Below are 24,222 nucleotides of genomic sequence, written 5' to 3'. Positions count from 1 at the left end.
GGCAGGGTGGGACACTGCCCTCTCTGTGTGGGCAGGACGGCACGAGCATGGCGCTGACACCCCGTTTCTGTTCCTCTCTCCTTGCAGATGTCGAGCAGCGTTGTAAGTAGGAGATTGGCGAGAGCTTCGCCAGCAGCGTGGGGGGCTCGGGGGGCACTGGGGGTGTGATGGGGCTGGTTGTGCCATCTCCTCACCTTCCCTCCTTGGCGTGGTTGGCAGAGGGTGTATAAGATGATCAAGTTTGTGCTGTCTGGCACCAAGGAGTTCTTCGAGGAGGTGTCAGAGAGCAATGTGCAGCCTGGGGACATCGTGCTCGTCCCCTGTCTCAACAAGACTGGCATCATCAGAAAACTCTTCCAGCATGCAGCCGTGTACTGTGGGGATGGAGAGGTCATCCACTTCCAGAGTAAGCACCTGACCCCCTGCTCCCGTTTGGGATGTGGCGGTGGCCAAAATGCGGACAGCGCTGTGGTGGCTGGGCCAGAGCGATGGGTGGCTCTTGTTTTCCAGACACAACTTCGACCTCTTCTGGGAAAAGTGGTCGGATCAGCAAGGAAGGCTTCGAAGCCATGATACAGGAGAGGGGGAAATGCCAGATTCTACGGAAAAAAGGTGGGATCAACCTCAGTGACTTCAATTCTAGAATGAAGGAGTTGATGAACAGCAAAGCCAACTATAATGTGTGCATAAACAACTGCATCCACTTTGCCCTCCACCTCCTGGACATGGTGAATTTCTACAAGGAACGGGTGAGCCTGGAGCTGGGTGTCACGGGTGTGGTGGGACAGGTCCTGCACCCACAGCCAGCCCTGCCTTTGCATCCACACCCGATTCCCCCGTGGGCTGGCCCGTGGGTGGTGGGGACAGCAGGGGAGACAGCGGTGGGAACAGCCAAGTCCCCTGCACATGGACAGCTTTCTCTTGCAGGTGGAAATCCAAAATGAAGATGACAGCGGCAGTAGTGGGGCCGTGAGTATCGCCAGTGTCATCCCTTCCGTGCAGGGTCCCCGGAAGGAGTGTGGGGTCTGGGAAGGGGAGGGTGCCTGGGAGGTCCGTGCATTCCCCAAAGAAGACTGGTGTCTGCAGGAGCTTTGGGGTCTCTGGGAGGCTTCAGAGTCCCCAGGAAGGCTGTGGGGTCTCCAGGAGGGCTGGAGTCCCCAAACATGACCGTGGTCTCCAGGGGATCTACAGGGTCCCTAAGGAGGTCTGAGACTTAAGCAGGGCTGCGATCCCCAGGACAGCACGAGCACGGCGCTGACACTCCGTTTCTGTTTCTTTCTCCTTGCAGATGTTCACCCTTGTTGTAAGTAGGAGATTGGCGAGATCTTTGCCCACAGCGTGGGGGGCTCGGGGGACATTTAGGGGGTGATGGGGGTGGCTGTGCCGCCTCCTCACCTTCCCTCCCTGCTGTGGTTGGCAGAGGGATTATAAGATGATCAAGTTTGTGCTGTCTGGGGACAAGGAGTTCTTTGAGGAGGTGTCAGAGAGCAATCTGCAGCCTGGAGATATCATGCTTGTCCCCTATCTCAATGTGCCTGCCATCATCAGCAACATCTTCAAACATGCAGCCATCTACTGTGGGGACGGAGAGGTCATCCACTTCCAGGGTAAGCGCCTGACCCCCTGATCCTGTTTGGGATGTGGTGGTGGCCAAAATGCAGCCGGCAGTGCGGTGGCTGGGGCAGGGCAATGGGTGGCTCTTGTTTTCCAGGCACGGCCCTTTTCTGGAATAGGGGTCGGATCAGCAAGGAAGGCTTCGAAGCCATGAAGGAGAGGGGGAAATGCCAGGTTCTGCGGAAAAAAGGTGGGATCGACGTCAATGACTTCTGTTGTAAAGTCAGGAAGGTGATGAACAGTGAAGCCAACTATGACTTGTACACAAACAACTGCATCCACTTTGCCCTCTACCTCCTGGACATGGCAGAATTCTACATGCCACTGGTGAGCCTGGAGGAGTTCTGAGAGCCAAGCAGGGCTGGGATCCCCAGGAGGGCTGTGGGGTCCCTGGGAGGGAGGGGTCCCCATGAGGGATGGGGTTCCAAAGGGGGCTGGGGTCCCTGGGAGGGCTGTGCGGTCCTGAGCAGGGCTGTGTCCCCAGGAGGGATGGGGTTCCCAGGAGGGCTGTTGGGGTGCGCAGGAGGGTTGGGGTCCTGAGGAGGGCTGGGGTCCCCAGGAGGGCTGCAGGTTCTGGGATGGATGGGGTCCCCAGGAGGGTTGGGGTCCCCAGAGGGGGCTGGTGTCTCTAGAAGGTCGACAGTCCCCAAAAGGGATTGGGGACCTCAAGAGGGCTGGGGTTTCTGGGAGGGTGCAGGGTCCCCAAGAGGTGTGGGGGTCCCCAAGAGGGCAGCGCTGGCAGGGGACCCATCCGCATGGGGTGGGAAGGGCAGGGCAGGGGGTCGGGGGACCATGTCCTCCTTTCAGGGCCACCTGCAGCCCACCCACCCCACCATTGCAGACGAGCAGCCACACTGTGTGAGGGGTGGGAGCCACTGCATCCCCCTGAGGATGATCCCTCCGCTGACCCACAGAGGACCCTCAGCATCGCCCCGCGCACCCCAAAGCGTCATAACAGGGAAGGGGGAGTAGGTGGGGGTGCTTGCTTTCTGCTTGCCGGTGCTTAATTCCTGTGTGCTAATTAAAAGTTTTAAAAATATTTTTTCACCTGAGCTGTGTCTGTTTTCCCCTGCTTCCTTACTCCTATGGTGTTTCTAATTTATATTCTGGGCTATAGAATATAAAATATTGAATATAGAATAGAATATAATTAATATAATTTTCAATATAATATAATGTAGTATAACAGATAACATACATAACCGTTGCGGTTTTGCCCCAGCCAGCAGCTGAGCCCCATGCAGCCGCTCGCTCACTCCCCCCTCCATCAAGACGAGGGAGGAATTGGAAGAGTGAAAGTGAGAAAACTCATTGGCTGAGATAATTATAGTTTAATAGGTAAAGCAAAAGCTACACACGCAAGCAAAGCAAGAGCAGGGATTCATTCCCCACTTCACAGGGCAGGCAGGTGTTCAGCCATCTCCAGGAAAGGCGGGCTCCATGTAACGGTGACGTGGGAAGACAAACACCATCACTCCAAACCCCTCCTCCGCCCCCCAACCTTCAGTGGTGCTGGGACGGGAGGGGTTCAGTGCCACAGTGGGGCCGGTTGGTGTGGTCCGGGCGCATTCCCAGGCACCGGTGGAGGCATATGCGGGTGCCAAGAGCCACCGTGGTGCTCATGGGAGCAGGTTGAAGTCCTGACCTGCGGCCACGGTTGGAGCAGCAGCTGCTTGGGGAGCTCAGTGGAGTGAGGGGACCTCGGAGGTGTCCCCAAGGTGAGGGAACTGAGCTGGGCTTGTTCCTCCCCAGGGGCAGGACTTTGCACCTTCCCCTTCTTGGGGACTTCATGTGGTTCCTGTTGGCCCATTTCTCCAGCTTGTCCAGGTCCCTCGGGCTGCCAGCACGACCCTCTGGAGCATCAGCCACCCCTCCCGGCTTGGTACCTCAGCAAACTCGCTGAGGCTACGCTCTGCCCTGGCAACTGGACCAGTAACGAAGATGTTGACCAGGACTGGACCCAGTATTGACCCATGGGGGTACGTCACTGGTGAGTGGCCTCCAGCTGGCCCTAGTCCAGCCGTTTGGCCAGTTTTCCCCCCAGCAGCCCAGGGACTTCTTTATTTTGATGCTCAAAATCAAATGCTGGCAACGAAAGAGGCTTTTCTTTGCCTGAGGAGGCCAGAGGCAGAAAAGAGGGGCCACTGCCTTCGAGGGAGGCAGCAAGGGGGGGCTGACCGGCAGCTTCTGGGAAAGCGGAAGCAAAAGTGAAACCGAAAAAAATCACACCGGGTCGGCACAGGTGCTCTGTGCAAACATTTACTGTTGTGCAAGAGGGAGAGCAAAGCTGTTGGCGCAAGGCCGGTCCCCTGGGGAAGGATGTTCCGGCCCCGCGTGTCCCACGGGCGCATCGCCGCCTCCATCACTGCAGCGCTGGGGACACCTGGGAGAGAAGACGGGCCGTGGTGATGCCTGGTCAGAGCGAGTGTTGGGGTCCCCTGGGATGGTGGCACCCACTGTGATGGTGGCGAGCTGGCCCAGTCCCAGCAGGGCGAGGGCAAAGTGGACACAGTTGCAGGTGACAGCGTCGTACTCCACCACCTGGTCCATGGCTGCCCGGATCCGCTGCTGCAGGGCAGCCACATCCAGCCCTCCCTTCCTCCGCAGCACTTTTGCTGGGCCCCGCGTCCGCAGGAGGTGGCTCTTGCTGTGCTTGGCCACGATCCCTGATGGGGATGTCTCCGAGCTGCCTGCAGGGCGGAGGGGATGCTGTACCCCATTTCCCTTCCAGGGGGATGTCCCCATGCTGTGACCACCTCCTGGGACTCACCTTCCAGGTGGATGATCTCCCCGTCACCACAGTAGATGCTGGCATGGCCTTCCCAGCAGTCAGGGCACCCCGAGGTCAGCGGGAAGAGGAAGAGGTCCCCAGGCTGGGGCTCAGCCACCCCATCAGGGACCATGTCGAAGTTCTGGCCCAGCAGCTCCTCGCAGAGGAAGAACGCTGCTGTGCTCGCCACCCCGGCCACTGTCTGGGGACCCGTCCATGTTTCAGGGCCACCGGTGCCCTGGGGACAGCGGCAGCATCGCTGACCCACTGGCTCATCCCCCATCCCCAGTGGCTTGGGCACAGCTTGGGTCTCCATGGTTGGGGAAACCCTCCGAGAAGGGGCCATCTCCTCTAGGTGCTGAGCACCCATGGGTGCTGAGGAAAAGGCAGGGCATGCCGGATTTGGCCCTGCTGTGCCAGGGCTGAGACGGGGGGTGTGGGGTGCTGGCACTTACCTGCCTGGAGCTGCTCACCTGGAGGGACAAAGACCCGGCGTCAGCACCGGTGGCATCAGGGAGATGGCACCGAGGGCACCAGTGTCATGGCTCAGCCCCTGCCCGGACTGCTGCCATCCCCCTGCCCGAGCCCCTGGCTGGGGTCCCCGTGCCAGCACCCATAATCCAGGGATCCTGCACCCTCTGAGATACCCCAGCTCTCATGAGGTCCCTAGTCCCTTTTGGGGACTGTTGACCTTCTAGAGACACCAGCCCCTTCTGGGCACCCTATTGCTCCTGGGGACCCCTCCCTCCCAGGGACCCCACAGCCCTCCTGGGGATCGCAGTCCTGCTTGGGTCTCAGACCTCCTTAAGGACCCCGTAGATCCCCTGGAGACCACGGTCATGTTTGGGGACTCCAGCCCTCCTGGAGACCCCACAGCCTTCCTGGGGACTCTGAAACCCTCCCAGAGACCCCAAAGCTCCTGCAGACACCAGTCTTCTTTGGGGAATGCACAGACCTCCCAGGCACCCTGCCCTTCCCAGACCCCACACTCCTTCCGGGGACCCTGCACGGAAGGGATGACACTGGCGATACTCACGTCCCCACTGCTCCCGCTGTCATCTTCATTTTGGATTTCCACCTGCAAGAGAAAGCTGTCCATGTGCAGGGGGCTTGGCTGTTCCCACCGCTGTCTCCCCTGCTGTCCCCACCACCCACGGGCCAGCCCACGGGGGAATCGGGTGTGGATGCAAAGGCAGGGCTGGCTGTGGGTGCAGGACCTGTCCCACCACACCCGTGACACCCAGCTCCAGGCTCACCCGTTCCTTGTAGAAATTCACCATGTCCAGGAGGTGGAGGGCAAAGTGGATGCAGTTGTTTATGCACACATTATAGTTGGCTTTGCTGTTCATCAACTCCTTCATTCTAGAATTGAAGTCACTGAGGTTGATCCCACCTTTTTTCCGTAGAATCTGGCATTTCCCCCTCTCCTGTATCATGGCTTCGAAGCCTTCCTTGCTGATCCGACCACTTTTCCCAGAAGAGGTCGAAGTTGTGTCTGGAAAACAAGAGCCACCCATCGCTCTGGCCCAGCCACCACAGCGCTATCTGCATTTTGGCCACCGTCACATCCCAAACAGGAGCAGGGGGTCAGGTGCTTACTCTGGAAGTGGATGACCTCTCCATCCCCACAGTACACGGCTGCATGTTGGAAGAGTTTTCTGATGATGCCAGTCTTGTTGAGACAGGGGACGAGCACGATGTCCCCAGGCTGCACATTGCTCTCTGACACCTCCTCGAAGAACTCCTTGGTGCCAGACAGCACAAACTTGATCATCTTATACACCCTCTGCCAACCACGCCAAGGAGGGAAGGTGAGGAGATGGCACAACCAGCCCCATCACACCCCCAGTGCCCCCCGAGCCCCCCACGCTGCTGGCGAAGCTCTCGCCAATCTCCTACTTACAACGCTGCTCGACATCTGCAAGGAGAGAGGAACAGAAACAGGGTGTCAGCGCCATGCTCGTGCCGTCCTGCCCACACAGAGAGGGCAGTGTCCCACCCTGCCATCACACCCTGCCCGTGATGGCTCCTGCCAGGCACAAGGGCTTGGCTCAGGCAAAAGTCACTCGTCCTTCCCAGCTTCTTTGAGCTGGAGGCGTCCCAGGACAAGTCCCTTTCATCCTCCCCCTCCCTGTCACACTGCAACGGCGACGCAAACAGCTGCCTGTAACGGGGTGCGAAGATGGAAACATCCTTACCTCGCTACCGCTGCTGCTGCTGCTTTATAATGTTTTCTCTGGGCCGGATCCGGGGACAGAACGGGGCTGCTGCCAGAACCAGGCTGCTGCAGGGAGAAAAGAGGGGCCACTGCCTTTGAGGGAGGCAGGAATGGGAGGTCTGACCGGCAGCTTCTGGGAAAGGAGCTTCTGGGAAAGGGAAATCAAAAGTGAAAGCAGCACAAATCACACTCGGTCGGCACAGGCTCTCCATGCAAACATTTGCTGTTGAGCAAGAGGGATAGCAAAGCTGTCGGTGCAAGGCTGGTTTCCTGGGGAAGGATGTTCCGGCCCTGCGTGTCCCCTGGGTGCCTCACTGCCTCCATCACTGCAGCGCTGGGGACACCTGGGAGAGAAGACAGGATGTGGTGATGCTCAGTTGAGCGGGCGTCGGGGTCCCCTGGGGTAGTGGTAGCCACCCTGGTGTGCTCACCACCCCGGCCACTGTCTGGGGACCCGTCCATGTTTCAGGGCCACCGGTGCCCTGGGGACAGCGGCAGCATTGCTGACCCACTGGCTCATCCCCCATCCCCAGTGGCTTGGGCACAGCTTGGGTCTCCATGGTTGGGGAAACCCTCCGAGAAGGGGCCATCTTCTCTAGGTGCTGAGCACCCATGGGTGCTGAGGAAAAGGCAGGGCGTGCCGGATTTGGCCCTGCTGTGCCAGGGCTGAGACGGGGGGTGTGGGGTGCTGGCACTTACCTGCCTGGAGTTGCTCACCTGGAGGGACAAAGACCCGGCGTCAGCACCGGTGGCATCAGGGAGATGGGACCGAGGGCACCAGTGTCATGGCTCAGCCCCTGCCCGGACTGCTGCCATCCCCCTGCCCAAGCCCCTGGCCAGGGTCCCTGTGCCAGCACCCCCAAACCTGTCGCACCCAGGAGCCCAGCCAGCGCTGGGGCTGGAGGAACGGCCCGTCCTGGGCTTTCAGGGTCTGCCCCAGGGTGCTCACGTGTGGGGAGAGGGGATAGAGTGAGTCTGGAACCTTGATGGCACCCATCCCCTGCTGGCACCCATCCCCTGCTGGCACCCATCCCTTGCTCACACCCACCCATAAAAAAACCACAACATCCTCCCAGGACCCCGTCACCCCTGCACTCCCACACTTGGCACCAGGCAGGTCCCAGCCATGGGGTCTGTGGGTGCTGGGGGGCCATGGCAGAGGGGGGAACCATCTGCGTGTGGGTCCCCTCCCCATCGGGTCCCCCGTCACCTGGGTGAGGAGGTTCATCTGCAAGGAGAAAGCATGATGTCCAGCGAGCTGGGGACAGGGGTCCATGCCCAGCCCCACCTCGGGGACCTCTCTGTCCCCAAATGGTTGTGGTGCCACGTTTATAGTTTGTATAGGTGTGTTAGTGATCAAAGGAAGATTAGGGGAAATGTGGGTCTCCTCTGGAATGAAACAGACGACCTAGTTGCCCGGGATATGGAGAAGCCTAAGGTACTCAATGCCTTTTTTTCTCTTCACCGCAAGTGCTCGAGTCACACTGTTAGAGCCAGGTTACAGAAGACAAAGTCAGGGACTGGGGGAATGAAGAACAACCCACTGTAGGAGAAGATCAGGACCTTCAGGAACCTGAAGGTGCACAAGTCCATAGGACGTGATGAGATGCATCCGTGTGTCCTGAGGGAAATGCCAAGCCTCTCTGAATCATATTTGAGAAGTCCTGGCAGTCCGGTGAAGTTCCCACTGAATGGAAAAGGGGAAACATAACCCCCATTTTTAAGAAGGGAAAAAAGGAAGACCTGGGGATCTACAGGCCAGTCAGTCTCACCTCTGTGCCTGGCAAGATGATGGAGCAGATCCTCCTGGAAACTATGCTCAGGCACATGGAAAGTAAGGAGGTGACTGGTGACAGCCAACATGGCTTCACTAAGGGCAAATCATGCCTGACAAATTTAGTGCCCCCCTTTGATGAGGTTACAGCTTTGGTGGACAAGGGAAGAGAGACGGACGTCATCTACCTGGACTTGTGCAAAGCATTCAACACTGTCCTGCAGGACATCCTTGTCTTTAAATTGGAGGGGCATGCATTTGATGGATGGACCACTCGGTGGATAAGAAATTGGCTGTATGGTCACACTCAAAGAGTTGTGGTCAACTGCTCAATGTCCAAGTGGAGACCAGAGATGAGAGGCGTTCCTCAGGGGTCGGTACTGGTACCAACACTGTTTAACATCTTTGTCAGCAACATGGACAGTGGGATCGAATGCATCCTTAGCAAGTTTGCTGATGACACCAAGCTGTGTGGTGCAGTTGACACACTGGAGGGAAGGGATGCCATCCAGGGGGACCTTGACAGGCTGAAGAGGTGGGCCCATGCAAACCGCATGAAGTTCCACAAGGGCAAGTGCAAGGTCCTGCATGTGGGCCAAGGCAATCCCAATCACAACTACAGGCTGGCTGGAGAATGGATTGAGAGCAGCCCTGAGGAGAAGGACCTGGGGGTGTTGACTGATGAAAAGCTCAACATGAGCTGCCAGTGTGTGCTCGATGCCCAGAAAGCCAACCATGTCCTGGGCTGCATTAAAAACAGTGTCGCAAGCAGGGTTGAGGGAGGGGATTCTGCCCCTCTACTCTGCTCTGGTGAGACCCCCCTGCAGTGCTGCGTCCAGTTCTGGAGTCCCTGGTACAAGACAGACATGGAGCTGTTGGAGTGATTCCAGAGGAGGCCACGAAGATGATCCGAAGGCTGCAGCACCTCTCCTGGGTGCTGAGAGAGGCTGAGAGTTTTGGGGTTGTTCAGCCTTGAGAAGAGAAGGCTCCAGGGAGACCTAATTGCAGCCATCCAGTCCCTAAAGGGGCCTACAGGAAAGATGGAGAGGGGATGTTTACAAGGGCATGGAGTGACAGGGCAAGGGGGAATGGGTTTAAACTAAAAGAGGGTAGATTATAGATTAGATATTAGGAAGAAATTCTTTACTGTGAGGCACTTGCACAGGTTGCCCAGAGAGGCTGTAGAAGCCCCATCCCTGGCAGTGTTCAAGACCAGGTTGGATGGAGCTTTGGGCAACCTGATCTAGTCAAGGGTGTCCCTGCCCATTGCAGGGGCTTAGAGCTAGATGGTCTTGGACGTCTCTTCCAACCCAAATGATTCTAGGATTCTATTATTCTATGAGGTATATATAATATATTATAATATAGTATATATAATAGCTTATATATAAAAATATATTCTATTATATATAATTGGAGGCTCCTTGATAAATGATGTCGTGGAAGTCGCCTGATGACGAGGGGTGACAGCTCCCACATCATCTGCTCCAAGACCTGCCAAAGCCTTCGCTGACCCCCTGTTCTGTCCCACTCAGTGGGTGAGGGTAAGCTTAACTATTAATTCTCTGCACGGTAATCAGGAGTAACGGCAGTTACTTGAGAGGTTCAAACAAATCACAAATTTACTGAAAGCTCAGTGGAACTAAAAAAGATAGCCGCTTGGCAAAAGTTATAATGATACTTAAAACTCAGTGGAAGCATCCCTTGTAGGGAATAATGAGTAAAGGAGTACCCACACTGTCTTTTTCTAGTAAGATTGTCACTTCCAGGAAGAGTGAGGTTACAAGTTTTGTTGCCATTTCACCATCCCTTTGAAGGATACCCCCAGCAGGTACACATACCTTGAATTAGGGTTCCGAGACCATCAGTAAACCAAGTTTCGGGAGGATCTGCTGGTCCTGAATCACAAGCGATCGTCTTAGTACAATTAAAAAGGGGCCTCTCAACTTCCCTGACAGGTGAATCAAACTTAGGCGCTATAAAAACTCATCCCACTTTGGCCCCTGACCAAGCCCACATCCAGTTACCTCTATCTCGAGAAGTTATATGGGTCTTATTCGGGAGTAGGAGACAGCATTCTGGGTCCCATCGAGTAGAATAGTTTGCTTCATAGAAATCAGGTTTTGCCAATGGATCAAACAGAGGATCCCATGGATTATAACGACAGGAGTATTTCCTGGTGAATTTGTCTAAACTAACATTTCCAGCGGGTATGTTCCCTTTGGCACTAGTAAATAAGGGGTTTGATCCACCTATTGGAGAAGGAATAGAGACATTAAATGGTGGTCTGAAACTTTACATGCCGTTGTTGAAGATAACTTTGCATCTTTGGCTCGTTTTGGCGGTTTACTCCAAACATCATATATATCTGACCTTATCATTGGCTGTTGCCAAAAATACACGCAGTTATTCTTGACGGTCCAGTTGCGTGGCAGGAGTGTTACAGAGGTGGCATTAGTCATGTTAAAGATAAAGCACAATTGACAGTCATGGTTTGGTTATGTATCTCTCTGTATCACACAGATAAGGAGTACAAATTCCCCAAAGTACCATCAGCTTTGACTTTCTAAGGTGGAGGATGTTCCCAGTAGTTAGACCTGTAAAAAGAGCAAAGGAGAGGATCCTGATGCTTTCAAATCAGTAGTCAAAAGGATGGGACTACCCATCTGGCATTAATCTTGAGTTCCTTTCCATGAGCATCAGCAGCCACCCATGAACAGGCGTTTAGCGGAGTTTTGAGGGTCAGAGGCACCTCTGCGACTGTTGGGAGGTCCACCAGAATGGGTTGTCCTGGATAGCATAAGAGTTTTACGGGGTCTTTTTTCTCCCTCTTTCCAGAGAGCAAGAAGGGGGCTGTGGGACAGAAAGCGGAAAGTTTAGGGCATCCATTTATCCCCTACCAACCATTTACTCTGGCTATGGCATCTGGGAGCCTTGTGGACCACCCAGGGTCCAGGTTGGTCACCCTTGCAGTGAAAAATTTCTTTTCTGAAATTCAGTGGGAACCTCCTGTATTTCCATCCGTGCCCATTGCCTCTGGTCATGGCACTGGGCACCACGCTGGCTCCATCTCCTTTACTCGCCCCATCAGGTGTTGATGCACACTGATAACATCCCCCTAAGCGTTTTCTTCTCCAAGTTGAATAGCCCCAGCGCTCTCAGCCTTGGTGGCCCTTCATTGGTCTCTCTCCAGTATGTCCATGTCTCTCTTGGACTGGGTGGGTGCCAGCAGGGGATGGGTGCCAGCAGGTTCCCAGGCTCGCTCTATCCCCTCTCCCCACACGTGAGCACCCTGGGGCAGACCCTGCAAGCCCAGGATGGGCCGTTCCTCCAGCTCCGGTGCTGGCTGGGGTCCTGGGCATGACAGGTTTGGGGGTGCTGGCACAGGGACCCCGGCCAGGGGCTCGGGCAGGGGGATGGCAGCAGTCCGGGCAGGGGCTGAGCCATGACACTGGTGCCCTCGGTCCCATCTCCCTGATGCCACCGGTGCTGACGCCGGGTCTTTGTCCCTCCAGGTGAGCAGCTCCAGGCAGGTAAGTGCCAGCACCCCACACCCCCCGTCTCAGCCCTGGCACAGCAGGGCCAAATCCGGCACGCCCTGCCTTTTCCTCAGCACCCATGGGTGCTCAGCACCTAGAGGAGATGGCCCCTTCTCGGAGGGTTTCCCCAACCATGGAGACCCAAGCTGTGCCCAAGCCACTGGGGATGGGGGATGAGCCAGTGGGTCAGCGATGCTGCCGCTGTCCCCAGGGCACCGGTGGCCCTGAAACATGGACGGGTCCCCAGACAGTGGCCGGGGTGGTGAGCACAGCAGGGTGGGTGCCACCACCCCAGGGGACCCCGACGCCCATTCAACCATTCGCCCGTCTTCTCTCCCAGGTGTCCCCAGCGCTGCAGTGATGGAGGCAGTGAGGCACCCAGGGGACACACAGGGCTGGAGCATCCCTTCCCTGTGCACCGACCTTGCACCGATAGTTTTGCTATCCCTGTTATACAACAGGACACGTTTGCACGGGGAGCCTGTGCCGACCAAGTGTAATTTGTGCTGCTTTCACTTTTGATTTCCCTTTCCCAGAAGCTGCCGGACAGACCTCCCATTCCTGCCTCCCTCAAAGGCAGTGGCCCCTCTTTTCTCCCTGCAGCAGCCCGGTTCTGGCAGCAGCCTGGTTCTTCACCAGCTCCGTCCCAGAGAAGACAATTATGAGCAGCAGCGGTAGCCTGGTAAGGATGTTTCCATCTTCACACCCCGTTGCAGGCAGCTGTTTGCGTCGCCGTTGCAGTGTGACAGGGAGGGGGAGGATGAAAGGGACTTGTCCCGGGACGCCTCCAGCTCAAAGAAGCTGGGAAGGACGAGTGACTTTTGCCTGAGCCAAGCCCTTGTGCCTGGCAGGAGCCATCACGGGCAGGGTGTGATGGCAGGGTGGGACACTGCCCTCTCTGTGTGGGCAGGACGGCACGAGCATGGCGCTGACACCCTGTTTCTGTTCCTCTCTCCTTGCAGATGTCGAGCAGCGTTGTAAGTAGGAGATTGGCGAGAGCTTCGCCAGCAGCGTGGGGGGCTCGGGGGGCACTGGGGGTGTGATGGGGCTGGTTGTGCCATCTCCTCACCTTCCCTCCCTGGCGTGGTTGGCAGAGGGATTATAAGATGATCCTGTTTGTGCTGTCTGGGGACGAAGAGTTCTTCGAGGAGGTGTCAGAGAGAAATATGCAGCCTGGGGACATTGTGCTCGTCCCCTTTCTAAGCGCAACTGGCCTCAACAGCACCATCTTCCAACATGCAGCCGTGTACTGTGGGGATGGAGAGGTCATCCACTTCCAGGGTAAGCCCCTGACCCCCTGCTCCCGTTTGGGATGTGGTGGTGGCCAAAATGCAGTCGGCAGTACATTGGTTGGTCCAGGGTGATGAGCGGCTCTTGTTTTTCAGGAACGAGCCCTTTCGGGAAAAGTGGTCTGATCAGCAAGGAAGGCTTCAATGCCATGAAAAAGGAGAGGGGGAAATTCCGGATTCTACGGAAAAAAGGTGGGATCAACCTCAATGCCTTCCGTTGTAAAGTCAGGAACGCGATGTGCAGCGAAGCCTACTATGACTTGTGCACGAACAACTGCATCCACTTCGCCCTCTACCTCCTGGACATGGCGGAATTCTACATGAAACTGGTGAGCCTGGAGCTGGGTGTCACGGGTGTGGTGGGACAGGTCCTGCACCCACAGCCAGCCCTGCCTTTGCATCCACACCCGATTCCCCCGTGGGCTGGCCCGTGGGTGGTGGGGACAGCAGGGGAGACAGCGGTGGGGACAGCCAAGCGCCCTGCACATGGACAGCTTTCTCTTGCAGGTGACAGTCCAAAATAAAGGTGACAGTCGAAGCAGTGGGACCGTGAGTATCGCCAGTGTCATCCCTTCCGTGCAGGGTCCCTGGGAGGACTGTGGGGTCACCAGTAGGGCTGGCATCCCCAACGAGGGCTGGGTTCCCCTGGGAGGAGGAGTGTGGCGTCTGGGAAGGGCAGGGTGCCTGGGAGGTCCGTGCATTCCCCAAAGACAACTGGTGTCTGCAGGAGCTTTGGGGTCTCTGGGAGGCTTCAGCATCCCCAGGAGGGCTGTGGGGTCTCCAGGAGAGGTACAGTGTCCCTAAGGAGGTCTGAGACCCAAGCAGGGCCAGGATCCCCAGGAGGGCTGTTGAGAGCTGTGGCGTCCCTGGGAGGGTTGGGGTCCTGAAGGAGGGACTGGACCAGCTTGCCACTGCCACGGTGGGTGCAAGCACCTCAGGGGACCCCAACGCCCACTCCGGCCAAGCATCACCACAGCCCATCTTCTATCCCAGGTGTCCCAAGCACTGCAGTGATGGAGGCGACGATGCGCCCGTGGGACACGCGGGGCCGGAACATCCTTCCCCAGGGGACCGGCCTTGCACCAATGTCTTTGCTCTCCCTCTTGCACAACAGTAAATGTTTGCACAGAGCACCTGTGCCGACCCGGTGTGATTTTTTTCGGTTTCACTTTTGCTTCCGCTTTCCCAGAAGCTGCCGGTCAGCCCCCCCTTGCTGCCTCCCTCGAAGGCAGTGGCCCCTCTTTTCTGCCTCTGGCCTCCTCAGGCAAACAAAAGCCTCTTTCGTTGCCAGCATTTGATTTTGAGCATCAAAATAAAGAAGTCCCTGGGCTGCTGGGGGGAACGGCTGGACTAGGGCCAGCTGGAGGCCACTCACCAGTGACGTACCCCCATGGGTCAATACTGGGTCCAGTCCTGGTCAACATCTTCGTTACTGGTCCAGTTGCCAGGGCAGAGCGTAGCCTCAGCGAGTTTGCTGAGGTACCAAGCTGGGAGGGGTGGCTGATGCTCCAGAGGGTCGTGCTGGCAGCCCGAGGGACCTGGACAAGCTGGAGAAATGGGCCAACAGGAACCACATGAAGTCCCCAAGAAGGGGAAGGTGCAAAGTCCTGCCCCTGGGGAGGAACAAGCCCAGGCACCAGGACACGCTGGGGGCAGTGGGGTGACCAGCTGGAAAGCAGCTTGGCAGAAAAGGCCCTGGGGGTTCTGGGGGACACCAGGTTCACCATGAACCATCAATGTGCTCTTGGGGCACAGCGAAGGCCAACAGCATCCTGGGCTGCGTTAGGAGGAACGTTGCCAGAAGGTCAAGGGTGGTGATTTTTGCCCTCTGCTCAGCACTGGCGAGGCCACCCCTGGAATGCTGGGTCCTGTGCTGGGTTCTCCAGTCCAAGAGAGACATGGACATTCTGGAGAGAGACCAACGAAGGCCACCAAGGGTCTGGAGCATCTCATGGAGGTGGGAGGGAGTGTCAATCTGCTTAAGGGTAGGAAGGCTCTGCAGAGGGTTCGGGACAGGCTGGATCGATGGACCAAGGTCAACTGTATGAGGTTTAACAAGGCCAAGTGCCGTGTCCTGTACTTGGGTCACACCAATCCCAGGCAACGCTACAGGCTTAGGGAAGAGTGGCTGGAAAGCTGCCTGGTGGAAAAGGACCTGGGGGTGCTGGTTGACAGCCGGCTGAATATGAGCCAGCAGTGTGCCCAGGTGGCCAAGGCGGCCAACAGCATCCTGGCTTGCATCAGGAATAGTGTGGCCAGCAGGAGTAGGGAAGGCATCGTTCCCCCTGCACTTGGCTCTGGTGAGGCTGCACCTCAAGTGCTGTGTTCAGCTTTGGGCCCCTCACTACAAGAAGGACATTGAGGTGCTGGAGTGTGTCTCGAGAAGGGCAACAAAGCTGGTGAAGGGTCTGGAGCACAATTCTGACAAGGAGTGGCTGAGGGAAGTGGGGTTGTTTAGTCTGGAGGAGGCTGAGGGGAAACCTTAGTGCTTTCTGCAACTACCTGAAAGAGGTGGTGATGAGGTCGGTGTTGGTCTCTTCTCCCAAGCAACAATTGATAGGACAAGAGGAAATGGCCTCAAATTGCTCCAGGGGAGGTTTAGGTTGGATATTATGAAAAATTTCTTCACTGAAAGGGTGGTCAGACATTGGAACAGGCTCCCCAGAGAGGTGGTGGAGTCACTGTCCCTGGAGGTGTCCAAAAAGCGTATAGACGTGGCACTTCAGGACATGGTCTAGTAGACATGGTGGTGTTGGGTTGACGGTTGGACTTGGTGATCCTAGAGGTCTTTTCCAACCTTAAAGATTCCATGATTCTATGATTCTATGTGTGAAGAGAAGCTGAGAGAGCTGGGGCTATGCAACGCGGAGAAGAAAAGGCTCAGGGGGATCCTATCAGCGTGTATCAACACCTGATGGGGGCAGTAAAGGAGATGGAGCCAGGGTGTTCTTGGTGGTGCCCAGTGCCAGGACCAGAGGCAGTGGGCATGGATGGAAACACAGGAGGTTCCCTCTGAACTTCGGAAAAGAGTTTTTCGCTGTGGGGGTGACCACCCCCTGGCACAGGTCACCCAGGGATGTTCTGGAGCCTCCATCCCTGGTGGTATTCAAAAGTCGTCTGGGCTGGAGTTTCCACGAGGGCTGTGGGGTCCCTGTGAGGGTTGGGGTCCTCAAGGAGGGCTGGGGTCCTTCAGAGGGCTTCAGGGTCTGGGTTGTCTGGGGTTCCCAGGAGGGTTGGGGTCCCCAGAGGGGGCTGGCGTGTCCAGAAGGGCTACAGTCCATAAAAAGGGACTGGGGATCTGAGGAGGGCTGGGATCTCTGGCAGGGTGCAGGGTCCACGGGAGGCTTGGGGATCCCCAAGAGGGCAGCGCTGGCGGGGGACCCATCTGCATGGGGTGGGGTGTTGGGGGACCATGCCCCCCCTTTCGGGGCCACCTGTAGCGCACCCACCCCACTGTTGCAGAGGAGCAGCCATGCTGTGTGAGGGGTGGGGACCACCATGTCCCCCTGAGGATGATCCCTCTCTTGATCCACAGAGGAGCCTCAGCATCGCCCCGCGCACCCCAACGCATCGTCACAGTAGTTACTGTGTGTTAATTGGAGGCGCGTAATAATAATGATAATAATGATAATGATAATAATAATCAAGAACAACAACAACAGCAATATATTTTTCATGTATAATAATATTATACATAATGCCCAGGAACAGTGGCAGTCCCCGACAACTGTAGCAGAACAGATAAGAGACTTGGGAACAGGAAATAACTTCAAGCCCGGAAAGGGAAGGGCTGTGGTTTGTGGTGTCTTGGGAGCCGCACTGATAGCTGCCCAGAAGGACAAATACATTGCCAAACAAGCTGAGCGGGAGGCAAATGAATCCCACCAGCAGCTGGCTGGAAAACTACAGGCAGAATTGGAACTGTAACGGCTGAAACGGCAGCTAGCCGAAAAATCATTAGCGGACGAGAAAAGAATCACGGAAAACTTGAAGGGCAGCCTGCGAGATGCTTTTGTGAGGGAAAGAGAGCTGAAGTTGCAGCTCCCCGGGGACCTTGAGAGCGAACCAGGATTTTCTAGCTTGTGGAAAGAAGCCGACCTCGTCGCGAGGGAGGTTGCCCCTCACTGTCTGTGGGAGGAGCTGGGGTCGGTGACAGAACCTGACCCTACTCCCAAGAAATCGGTTCTGGAAGGACAGCCTAGATAAAGGTATTCCCCGAGAATTAATGGACGGCCTACCCCTCCCCAATTTGCCGCTGCTGGTAAAAATGTGGAAACCGATAGATAGATAGATAGATAGATAGATAGATAGATAGATAGATAGAGGCCGGCCAGGAAAGAAAAGCATCCCCACGGCCCCTGTACCTCAGAGACTGGCCGCTCCCACGGCTCTCGTGGGGGGGGCCCACGGGCCCTCCAGGGTCAGGAAACTCCTTGCACCGTCCCCAGCGAGTGAGCCGGGGGACGGCCGGAGGGTGTGTTTTAGAAGGCTGACTGAAAACAAGCAGGGGGACCTACTGGTAACCTTCCCCTTGGTCCCTTTAAGGCCCCGGCCACCTTTCTGGTAGACACAGGGGCCCAAACGTCTGCTTTAAATGCCGATACCTCAGGCCGGAGTGGGCCTGAGCACTATCAGAAATCACCCCCGAGCGGGGAGTTAAACCCTACCAATACATTGGTGATAAATGTAGGGGGGAGGGGGGTCTGATGCCACTGCAGTGGGACAAACCCAAAAGAAAGTAATTGCCCACCTGGAAAGTTTAGAACTTCAGGTTTGGGCAGAAAAGGTGCAGCTCCCCTCCCTGAGGGGAAGTTCTTAGGCATATGGTGGAAAGGAGGAGCAGTGTGTATTCCCCCCCGAAACCTTGGCTACCTTAGAACAGATAAAGATCCCAGGAAACAAAAAGGAGCTGCAACATACCCTAGGCCTGCTGGTATTCTGCTGGAGGAAGCATATTCTGGATTTTTCTAGATCATAGCTCGTCCCCTGTACGATTTAACACACAAATGGGCTACCTAGGATTGGGCCCCTATTCATGAGGAAGCCCTAAAATTGCTAATTTTTGACGCAGGGGCCTATCAAGCTTTGTGCCCAATACACCCAACAGATCAGCTCCAAATCAAACAGGGTTTTGCAATTCCTGGGGCGTCTATACACATATGGCAGCATGGAACGGAGGGTCTGTCCCGCCCTGTTGGGTTTCATTCACGCAGCTTCAAAGATGCAGAAAAGCGATACTCGGTCGTTATGATCCATGGCATCCTCTGTTTGATCCATTGGCAAAACCTGATTTCTATGAAGCAAACTATTCTACTCGATGGGACCCAGAATGCTGTCTCCTACTCCCGAATAAGACCCATATAACTTCTCGAGATAGAGGTAACTGGATGTGGGCTTGGTCAGGGGCCAAAGTGGGATGAGTTTTTATAGCGCCTAAGTTTGATTCACCTGTCAGGGAAGTTGAGAGGCCCCTTTTTAATTGTACTAAGACGATCGCTTGTGATTCAGGACCAGCAGATCCTCCCGAAACTTGGTTTACTGATGGTCTCGGAACCCTAATTCAAGGTATGTGTACCTGCTGGGGGTATCCTTCAAAGGGATGGCGAAATGGCGACAAAACTTGTAACCTCACTCTTCCTGGAAGTGACACTCTTATTAGAAAAAAACCAGCGTGGAGTACCCTTTACTCGTTATCCCTTACAAGGGATAGTTCCGCTAAGTTTTAAGGATTGTTGTAACTTTTGCCAAGGCGCTATCTTTTGTAGTTCCACTGAGCTTTGAGTAAAGTTGTGATTTGTTTGAATCTCTCAAGTAATTGCCATTACTCCTGATTACTGTGCACCGAAGACCTTGGCAGGCCCCATATCCCTGGGGCGGTGCGTGACAGGGGTCCGTTCCAGAGCCACATGAATCTTGAATCCTTGTGCTGGGGGTCAGCGAAGGCCTTGGCAGGGTGTGGGGTCGGTGATGTGGGAGCTGTCACCCTCTGTTATCAGGAGACCTCCACGGCATCATTTATCAAGGGGTTTCTAATAATATATTATAGAATATTTTTTTTATATAATATATTATATACATTGTAATTTAGTATATTTATGATTGTCCTGGTTTAGCTGAGAGGGAGTTAATTTTCTTCAGAGTAGCTACTATGGGGTTGTGTTTTGGATTTGTGTTGATAATATAGAGATATTTTTTGTTACAGACAGATGTTTTTGTTGTTGCTGAGCACAGCTAACACAGAACCAAGGTCTTTTCTGCTTTTCATACTGCCCCACAAGCAGGATGGCCGGGGGTGCACAAGGAATTGGGAGGGGATACAGCCAGGACAGCTGACCCCAGTGACCAAAGGGATATTCTATACAATGTGATGTCATGCTCAGTTTATAAGGACCTTGGGGAAGAGGAAGAACGGGGATGGGGGCACCATTCAGAGTGATGGTGTTTGTAATCACCGTTATGTGTGAGGGAACCCAGCTTTCCTGGAGATGGCTGAACACCTGCCTGCCCATGGGAAGCGGGGAATGAATCCCTGCTCTTGCTTTGCTTGTGTGCGCGGCTTTTACTTTACCTATTAAACTATAATTATCTCAACCCACGAGTATTCTCCCTTTCACTCTTTCCGATTCCTCCCTCGTCTCGATGGAGGGGGGAGTGAGCAAGCGGCTGCGTGGGGCTCAGCTGCTGGCTGGGGCAAAACCGCAACGGTTATGTATGTTATCTGTTATACTACATTATATTATATTGAACATTATATTAATTATATTCTATTCTATATTCAATATTTTATATTCTATAGCCCAGAATATAAATTAGAAACACCATAGGAGTGAGGCAGTGGGGGAAAACAGACACAGCTCACGTGGAAAAAAAATTTTAAAACTTTTAATTAGCACACAGGAATTAAGCACCGGCAAGCAGAAAGCAAGTACCCCCACCCACCCCCCCCTTCCCTGTGATGATGCGTTGGGGTACGCGGGGCGATGCTGAGGCTCCTCTGCGGGTTGGCGGAGGGATCATCCTCAAGGGGACGTGGCGGCCCCCACCCCTCACACAATGTGGCTGCTCGTCTGCAACAGCAGGGTGGGTGGGCTGCAGGTGGCCCCAAAAGGGGGACATGGTCCCCCAACCCCCTGCCCTGCCCTTCCTGCCCCCTGCAGATGGGTCCCCCACCAGCGCTGCCCTCTTCAGGGCCCCCAAGCCTCTTGGGCAACCTGCACCTCCCAGAAACCGCAGCCCTCCTGAGACCCCCATTACATTTTGGGGATTGTAGCCCTTTTGCAGACACCAGCCCCCTCTGGGGACCCCAGCCCTCCCAGACAATGCAGCCCTCTGAGAGACCCCAACCCTCCTGGGGACACAGCCCTGCTCAGGACCCCACAGCCCTCCCAGGGACCCCAGCCCCCTGTGAACCTCATCCCTCCTGGGGACCCCTCCCTCCCAGAGACACGACAGCCCTCCTGGGGATCCCAGCCTTGCTTGGGTCTCAGACCTCCTTAGGGACCCTGTACCTCTCCTGGAGACCCCACAGCCCTCCTGGGGACTCTGAAGCCTCCCAGAGACCCCAAAGCTCCTGCAGACACCAGTTGTCTTTGGGGAATGCACAGACCTCCCAGGCACCCTGCCCTTCCCAGACACCACACTCCTCCCGGGGACCCTGCACGGAAGGGATGACGCTGGTGATACTCACGGCCCCACTACTGCCGCTGTCATCTTCATTTTGGATTTCCACCTGCAAGAGAAAGCTGTCCATGTGCAGGGGACTTGGCTGTCCCCACAGCTGTCTCCCCTGCTGTCCCCACCACCCACGGGCCAGCCCCAGGGGGAATCGGGTCTGGATGCAAAGGCAGGGCTGGCTGTGGGTGCAGGACCTGTCCCACCACACCCGTGACACCCAGCTCCAGGCTCACCAGTTTCATGTAGAATTCCGCCATGTCCAGGAGGTAGAGGGCGAAGTGGATGCAGTTGTTTCTGCACAAGTTATAGTAGGCTTCGCTGTTCATTGCCTTCCTGACTTTACAACGGAAGGCATTGAGGTTGATCCCACCTTTTTTCCGTAGAATCCGGCATCTCCCCCTCTCCTTTTTCATGGCTTCAAAGCCTTCTTTGCTGATACAACCCCTATTCCCGAAGAAGGCCGTACCTGGAAAACAAGAGCTGCCCATCACCAGGCCCAGCCACCGCACTGCCAGCCGCCTTTTGGCCACTGCCATATCCCAAACAGGAGCAGGGGGTCATGTGCTTACTCTGGAAGTGTATGACCTCTCCGTCCCCGCAGTACACAGCTGCATGTTTGAAGATGATGTTGTTGACGCCAGATATGTTGATAAAGGGGAAAAGCACAATGTCCCCAGGCTGCAAATTGCTCTCTGACACCTCCTCGAAGATCTTCTTGTCCCCAAACAGCAGATACTCCCTCTGCCAACCATGCCAGGGAGGGAAGGTGAGGAGGCGGCATAACCAACCCCATCACCCCCTAAATGCCCCCCGAGCCTCCCGCACTGCCAGCAAAGATCTTGCCAATCCCCTACTTACAACACTGGTCAACATCTACAGAGAGAAAGAAACAGAAACGGGGAGTCAGTGCTGTGCTCGTGCCCTCCTGGGGATCCCAGCCCTGCTTGGGTCTCAAACCTCCTTAGGGACTCTGCAGCTCCCCTGGAGACCCCGGTTGTGTTTGGGGACTCCAGCCATCCCGAAGACACCACAGCCTTCCTGGGGACCCCACAGCCCTCCCAGAGACCCCAAAGCTCCTGCAGACACCAGTCGTCTTTGGGGAATGCACGGACCTCCCAGGCACCCTGCCCTTCCCAGATGCCACACTCCTCCTCCCAGGGGAACCCAGCCCTCGTTGGGGATGCCAGCCCTACTGGTGACCCAGCCCTCCTTGGGACCCCACAGTCCTCCCGGGGACCCTGCATGGAAGGGATGACACTGGGCATACTCACATCCCTACTGCTGCTGCTGTCATCTTCATTTTGGATTTCCACCTGCAAGAGAAAGCTGTCCATGTGCAGGGGGCTTGGCTGTTCCCACCGCTGTCTCCCCTGCTGTCCCCACCACCCACGGGCCAGCCCCAGGGGGAATCGGGTCTGGATGCAAAGGCAGGGCTGGCTGTGGGTGCAGGACCTGTCCCACCACACCTGTGACACCCAGCTCCAGGCTCACCAGTTTCATGTAGAATTCCGCCATGTCCAGGAGGTAGAGGGCGAATTCGATGCAGTTGTTTATGGGCAGGTCATGATAGGCTTCGCTGTTCATTGCCTTCCTGACTTTACAATGGAAGTCATCGAGGTTGATCCCACCTTTTTTCTGGAGAATCTGACATTCCCCCCTCTCCTTTTTCATGGCTTCAAAGCCTTCCTTGCTGATCACACCTCTGGTCTTGGAAGAGGTTGTGCCTGGAAAACGAGAGCTGCCCACTGCCCTGGACCAGCCACCACACTGCCGACAGCATTATGGCCACCACCACATCCCAAACGGGAGCAGGGGGTCAGGGGCTTACCCTGGAAGTGGATGACCTCTCCGTCCCCACAGTAGACGCCTGCATGTTTGAAGATGTTGCTGCTGATGCCAGTCTTGTTGAGACAGGGGAAGAGCAACATGTCCCCAGGCTGCAAATTCTGCTCTGACACCTCCTCGAAGAACTCCTTGGCGCCAGACAGCACAAACTTGATCATCTTATAATCCCTCTGCCAACGACGCCAGGGAGGGAAGGTGAGGAGACGGCACAACCAGCCCCATCACACCCCCAGTGCCCCCCGAGCCCCCCACGCTGCTGGCGAAGCTCTCGCCAATCTCCTACTTACGTCACTGCTCGACATCTGCAAGGAGAGAGGAACAGAAACGGGGTGTCAGCGCCATGCTCGTGCCGTCCTGCCCACACAGAGAGGGCAGTGTCCCACCCTGCCATCACACCCTGCCCGTGATGGCTCCTGCCAGGCACAAGGGCTTGGCTCAGGCAAAAGTCACTCGTCCTTCCCAGCTTCTTTGAGCTGGAGGCGTCCCAGGACAAGCCCCCTTCATCCTCCCCCTCCCTGTCACACTGCAACGGCGACGCAAACAGCTGCCTGCAACGGGGTGTGAAGATGGAAACATCCTTACCAGGCTACCGCTGCTGCTCTGCACTGCCTTCTCTGGGATGGAGCCGGGGACAGAACCGGGCTGCTGCAGGGAGAAAAGAGGGGCCACTGCCTTTGAGGGAGGCAGGAATGGGAGGTCTGACCGGCAGCTTCTGTGAAAGGAGCTTCTGGGAAAGGGAAATCAAAAGTGAAAGTAGCACAAATCACACTCGGTCGGCACAGGCTCTCCGTGCAAACATTTATTGTTGTGTAACATGGATAGCAAAACTATCGGTGCAAGGTCGGTGCACCGGGAAAGGATGTTCCAAACCTGCGAGTCCCCTGGGTGCATCAATGCCTCCATCACTGCAGTGCTGGGGACACCTGGGAGAGAAGATGAGCTGTGGTCTGTAGCACCTTTCCCAGCCACCATAGGTGCGAGCATGGGGGGTGCTCGCATGGAGAGGGTGCCAGCAGGGGATGGGTGCCAGCAGGGGATGGGTGCCAGCAGGGTCCCAGGCTCGCTCTATCCCCTGTCCCCACACGTGAGCACCCTGGGGCAGACCCTGCAAGCCCAGGACGGGCCGTTCCTCCAGCTCTGGTGCTGGCTGGGGTCCTGGGCATGACAGGTTTGGGGGTGCTGGCACGGGGACCCCGGCCAGGGGCTCGGGCAGGGGGATGGCAGCAGTCCGGGCAGGGGCTGAGCCATGACACTGGTGCCCTCGGTCCCATCTCCCTGATGCCACCGGTGCTGACGCCGGGTCTTTGTCCCTCCAGGTGAGCAGCTCCAGGCAGGTAAAGTGCCAGCACCCCACACCCCCCGTCTCAGCCCTGGCACAGCAGGGCCAAATCCGGCACGCCCTGCCTTTTCCTCAGCACCCATGGGTGCTCAGCACCTAGAGGAGATGGCCCCTTCTCGGAGGGTTTCCCCAACCATGGAGACCCAAGCTGTGCCCAAGC

General features: G+C 56.2%; 3 protein-coding genes across 4 annotated transcripts; 2 read left to right on the top strand and 1 right to left on the bottom strand.

Annotated features, from left to right (window-relative positions):
* Positions 1 to 41: 41 nt before the first annotated feature.
* Positions 42 to 16,782, top strand: LOC142603541 (uncharacterized). 2 transcript variants are annotated; one of them, XM_075764843.1, is made up of 7 exons: positions 42 to 102; positions 220 to 406; positions 511 to 749; positions 928 to 984; positions 1,421 to 1,607; positions 1,712 to 1,941; positions 16,667 to 16,782. In XM_075764843.1, the coding sequence occupies exons 1-7, from the start codon at positions 88 to 90 to the stop codon at positions 16,685 to 16,687; spliced, it is 936 nt and encodes a 311-aa protein (XP_075620958.1). In that variant the 5' UTR covers positions 42 to 87; the 3' UTR covers positions 16,688 to 16,782. The 2 variants fall into 2 exon arrangements, with proteins under 2 accessions (XP_075620958.1, XP_075620959.1); XM_075764844.1 differs by lacking the exon at positions 16,667 to 16,782 and adding an exon at positions 2,456 to 2,559.
* LOC142603540 (uncharacterized) lies at positions 3,843 to 23,515 on the bottom strand. The gene is made up of 13 exons (XM_075764838.1): positions 23,306 to 23,515; positions 23,011 to 23,025; positions 22,707 to 22,893; positions 22,370 to 22,602; positions 22,150 to 22,191; positions 21,737 to 21,751; positions 21,448 to 21,619; positions 21,112 to 21,344; positions 5,421 to 5,462; positions 4,840 to 4,857; positions 4,385 to 4,622; positions 4,072 to 4,304; positions 3,843 to 3,997 (listed from the first exon to the last, which is right to left on the bottom strand). The coding sequence occupies exons 2-13, from the start codon at positions 23,023 to 23,025 to the stop codon at positions 3,977 to 3,979; spliced, it is 1,449 nt and encodes a 482-aa protein (XP_075620953.1). The 5' UTR covers positions 23,306 to 23,515; the 3' UTR covers positions 3,843 to 3,976.
* On the top strand, positions 8,793 to 14,558 carry LOC142603452 (uncharacterized). Its single transcript, XM_075764166.1, has 7 exons — positions 8,793 to 8,799; positions 11,215 to 11,332; positions 12,519 to 12,597; positions 12,878 to 12,892; positions 13,010 to 13,196; positions 13,301 to 13,572; positions 14,394 to 14,558. Exons 1-7 carry the CDS (start codon positions 8,793 to 8,795, stop codon positions 14,556 to 14,558), a joined length of 843 nt encoding a protein of 280 aa, XP_075620281.1.
* Positions 23,516 to 24,222: the final 707 nt, after the last annotated feature.

Source organism: Balearica regulorum, chromosome 12, assembly GCF_011004875.1.
Source record: "Balearica regulorum gibbericeps isolate bBalReg1 chromosome 12, bBalReg1.pri, whole genome shotgun sequence".
Taxonomy (NCBI): domain Eukaryota; kingdom Metazoa; phylum Chordata; class Aves; order Gruiformes; family Gruidae; genus Balearica; species Balearica regulorum.
The sequence above is the reverse complement of the archived record's forward strand: the minus strand, read 5'-3'. Positions and strand labels throughout refer to the sequence as shown.

Coding starts and splice junctions, on each gene's coding strand:
- LOC142603541 (XM_075764843.1), top strand. Junction 750..927: donor TGAATTTCTACAAGGAACGG/GTGAGCCTGGAG, acceptor TTTCTCTTGCAG/GTGGAAATCCAAAATGAAGA. Junction 985..1,420: donor GGGCCGTGAGTATCGCCAGT/GTCATCCCTTCC, acceptor TGTGGTTGGCAG/AGGGATTATAAGATGATCAA.
- LOC142603452 (XM_075764166.1), top strand. Junction 11,333..12,518: donor GTGGACCACCCAGGGTCCAG/GTTGGTCACCCT, acceptor TTCTCCCTGCAG/CAGCCCGGTTCTGGCAGCAG. Junction 13,573..14,393: donor TCACGGGTGTGGTGGGACAG/GTCCTGCACCCA, acceptor CCGCTTTCCCAG/AAGCTGCCGGTCAGCCCCCC.
- LOC142603540 (XM_075764838.1), bottom strand. Junction 22,603..22,706: donor AGAGGTCATCCACTTCCAGG/GTAAGCCCCTGA, acceptor CTCGTTTTCCAG/GCACAACCTCTTCCAAGACC. Junction 5,463..21,111: donor CGGAATTCTACATGAAACTG/GTGAGCCTGGAG, acceptor TTTCTCTTGCAG/GTGGAAATCCAAAATGAAGA.